The sequence below is a fragment of the Salvia splendens genome, chromosome 20 (assembly GCF_004379255.2).
Source record: "Salvia splendens isolate huo1 chromosome 20, SspV2, whole genome shotgun sequence".
Lineage (NCBI taxonomy): Eukaryota > Viridiplantae > Streptophyta > Magnoliopsida > Lamiales > Lamiaceae > Salvia > Salvia splendens.
This window is the reverse complement of record NC_056051.1, coordinates 19,462,689-19,466,891: the sequence shown is the minus strand read 5'-3', so window position 1 is coordinate 19,466,891 and position 4,203 is coordinate 19,462,689. Positions and strand designations below refer to the sequence as shown.

At 43.3% G+C, this 4,203-nt stretch overlaps 1 protein-coding gene across 1 annotated transcript; it reads left to right on the top strand.

The window, feature by feature from the left end:
- On the top strand, positions 1-1,919 carry LOC121782831 (protein ANTAGONIST OF LIKE HETEROCHROMATIN PROTEIN 1-like). Its single transcript, XM_042180800.1, has one exon. It carries the CDS (start codon positions 242-244, stop codon positions 1,685-1,687), a length of 1,446 nt encoding a protein of 481 aa, XP_042036734.1. The 5' UTR covers positions 1-241; the 3' UTR covers positions 1,688-1,919.
- The last annotated feature ends 2,284 nt before the right edge of the window (positions 1,920-4,203 follow it).

Genomic DNA, 4,203 nt, shown 5'->3' with positions numbered 1-4,203 from the left:
AACTTCTCAAATCTCAATTGCAGACGCTGCGTTCACACTACTTCCCACACGCTATATCACATATATGTATATGCGTATTGCATATTGTATATTCGTATACTCCTCTGACTTTTCCCTTTCAAACCCAATTACGGTTGTTTGACATTCGCCGAAGCGTTCACATCCTCTCACGCATTTCGTCAAACACCTTGACTATATACCAACACCCCATCCATCCCTCACATCACTTTTTCCTCTCGACATGATCCAAAACAAGCTCCTCCATCACCCCAAGCGCCGCAAAACTGCCACCACCATCTCCGCCGCCGCCGACCAAATGAAGACAAAAGGCCTCAGCGACATCATCACCTCCCTCATCCTATTCGACGACCAGGAAAAGCACGAGTTCGACGAATTACACGAAGAGAAGCTCCAATTCGAGCAGAATCACACCAAAAAGCGCCGCGCCATGGCCGATTTCTACTCCGATCTGCACTCCTCCCACGAGGACTCTAACCAGATCGAAGCCGCCAGGCACAGGAAGGCCAAGGCCGCGACAATATCTGCCGCAGCCTTAGCCTGTGCTGCTGCTGAGCAGCAGCAGCACGATGCTTCAACAGAAAAAGCAACCGCACCAGGCCCACAACGAAGGCTGTGGGTGAAAAACCGATCCAAGGATTGGTGGGATCAATGCAGCAGCCCCGATTTCCCCGATTCGGAATTCAAGAAGGCTTTCCGGATGGGGAAGAAGACTTTCGATTTAATTTGCAGCGAGCTGAGCTCCGTCGTTGCTAAGGAGAACACCATGCTCCGCGACGCGGTGCCTGTGAGACAGCGCGTCGCGGTCTGCATATGGAGGCTCGCCACAGGCGAGCCCCTCCGCCTGGTGTCGAAGAAATTCGGCCTCGGGATCTCCACCTGCCACAAGCTGGTCCTCGAGGTCTGCTCCGCGATTCGCAACGTCCTAATGCCGAAGTACCTCCGGTGGCCGGAGGAGTCCGATTTGGTGAAAATGAAGCATGAATTCGAATCCATCTCCGCCATCCCCAACGTCGTGGGGGCGATGTACACGACGCACATCCCGATCATCGCCCCCAAAATCAGCGTGGCGGCCTATTTCAACAGGCGCCACACGGAGAGGAACCAGAAGACTTCGTATTCCATCACCGTTCAAGGAGTGGTCGATCACAGAGGCGTCTTCAGCGACGTTTGCATCGGTTATCCCGGTTCAATGGCGGATGATCAAGTTCTAGAAAAATCGACTCTGTTCCAGCGAGCGAACGCGGGGTTTTATCAGGGGTCGTGGATCATGGGAGGGGCGGGGTACCCGCTGACAGACTGGGTGCTGGCGCCGTACACGCAGCAGAATCTGACGTGGACGCAGCACGCGTTCAACGAGAAGATAGGGGAGGTGAGTGGGGTGGCGAGGGGGGCGTTCGCGCGGCTGAAGGGGAGGTGGGGGTGCCTGCAGAAGAGGACGGAGGTGAAGCTGCAGGACTTACCGGTGGTGCTGGGGGCGTGCTGCGTGCTGCATAATATATGCGAGATGAGGGGGGAGAGTTTGGATCCCGAGCTTGAGTTCGAGCTCGTGGACGATGAGATGGTTCCAGAGATTGGAATTAGGTCGGCCGCGGCGATGAAGGCAAGGGACGCCATCGCGCATAATTTGCTGCATCATAACCACGCCGGCACGTCTTTTCTATCCTAGAAACCACACTGTTATAAACCAAAGAGGAGAACTCATTCTTGTTTGGTTTATAAATCTCACGTGTCAGTTGTTTCTGACAAGTGATGTGGGATATTTGAGTCCGACTTTCACACACATTGTTTCATTTGTAGGGATACACATAGGAAAGAATGTAACTTGTTTTTACAGTTAGTTGTTTATGGATCTTATTGTTTCATTCCATTATTATATCAACTTCTTGTTTGCATAGCAAGATTTTGTTTGTTATTTTTACTTTTTTATGCAGAAAGGGGTGAGAGGTTCACCCTTCAACTTCAAGGCAACATTATGATTTCATACACCTTAAGGCCACCGCAGCGGCGTGCTCAAACGACGAGCACAACCTTGCCGGTTGTTGAGTATGGCAGTGCTACACGTTGTCACGTGCTTAAGAATGCCGCATCATTCGTCATTGCCAAATCACATATTGCCATGTAATAATCTTTTATTTGAAAAATCGAATTTTTGAGATATATAAAAAAAAATTTACTCAATAGCAATCGCATAATCCAACGACACATTTCCCTTTCTCTCATTATTTTATTTCAAATACTATTTAATTTTTTTAATTTAATAATATGATTTCTTATTTTAGTTATTTTAATAAAATTGGTAGTTTTTATTTATTCATACATAATTTAATTGGAATATACTATAATCAAGAAAAACTAAATTGCAAATGAGAAAATTAAAGGAGATTCAAGATTAATATAAAAAGTGCTTGTTAGAATACTTAAAATACGTAGCGAGTAAACTTTTGGTTGGTTTTTGATAATATCAAAAGTAATTACGTATTTTTTTAATAAAATTGGTCAATCCAAGCAACAACACACATCTTGAGTAACAAACAGGCAGATGTGATGGTGATTGAACCCATTGTTTAGAGTGCCCACAATGGTGGCCTTCAAAGGCCACCATTTGTGGCCCGGCCACCAATTGTGGCTCCCATGTGGCCTTTGTAATGACAAATGTAAAAAAGTCAATGCAAATTCAAAGGACCACCAAATGTGGCCCTCTAAAATGTTAATTTTTTTTTGCTTTTTTTTAATGTTATTTTTTAATTTAATGTTATTGGAATTTGGGAGGATTGGAATTGGGAGGATTGGAATTGCTGGGATGGGTTGTTGATCGCGTCCATATTCGGTCGGTAGTCCCCGAACCCCGATGGTTGGCGAACCAAGTTCCTCTGCTGGGATGGCTGGACCCGGAATTGGGGCAAGTGCGGACTCCACGTCTGATTGGGGAAGTTGCCGTATCCCGAGTCTCCATACCCCGGGGAATTACCATCTCCACCTTGCATTTTTTGTAGTGTTTGAGAGTGTAAAATGAAGGGATTTGAAGTGTAGAATGAAGTGAAAAAATGGAAGTGAGACTGTATATTTATAACAAAATTTCAAAAATTAAAAAAAAAAAAAAAAATTCCCGCGGCCCAGCCGCGATTCGCGGCCATTGCAATGGGAGGGTCGCGGCTCACACGGCTCAGCTGCGGCCGTGGCTCAGCCACGATTCTCGCCTCACCTCCCCGGCTCTCGGCCTTTGTAATGGGGGGCCGCGCGCCGAGCCGCGGGCCGCGGCTCCCCCATTGTGGACACCCTTACTGTTTAGTACTGTTTGATTACGATGATTGTGCGGTTTTAGTGATGAATAGTGGATGAGATTAGTCCCACATATTCCCTCAATTACTCATAATCCATTTTGTACTAGATTAATAACGATGCTCAATTTGTCCCATTATTATCAATTTTATTATATGCTCCAAAGCTACGCATTTTGATTATTCATGTTTGGGCGATGACATTCCAGTACTTAAATCTGAATAACTTAACACTATAAACATTTATCATAATTTTTCTTATTATATTAAAATCAAGATTGATGAATAAAATAAACATTAATAATTTCATTAAACGACTCAACATATTAAATTAATAATTTAAATTAAATAATAATTTGTAAGAACAAAATGTAAAACACATAATTTAAGATTAAAAAATAAGTAAAGATACTTAATTTAAATGAAAACTGCAAAATTAAAAATTAATTTAAAAAAATACAAATCGATTTTAAAAAGTAACCAAGTGTCGGCCACCCATTGGTCGACTAATTCAGTACTTTTGCAACGCATACATGGGTAGGTATGCTGTATATGCATGCTTCGGCCAGTTGTACCGACGTGCTTAAGCGCTAAGCACACACTGACGTGCTAATGTCACAATCCATAAACAAATTTATTTTAAAAAAATAAATACCTACAATTAATTTTCTCATTGGCTAACGTTTTGTCCTTAGCTTTCTAGTTAGACGGGCCCTCCAAGCCCACACTGATATACACAAAATCCAACGATCAATAAAACCAACTAATAATTAAACAGAGTTTTTTTTTTAAATATTAATCAATACGCCAACCTGTTTCATTATTTATCTAAATCATTGCCCAAATTTTTAATAGTAATGAAACCCACAAATATTATAAATAAATTGGATAGATTCTTCGGTGG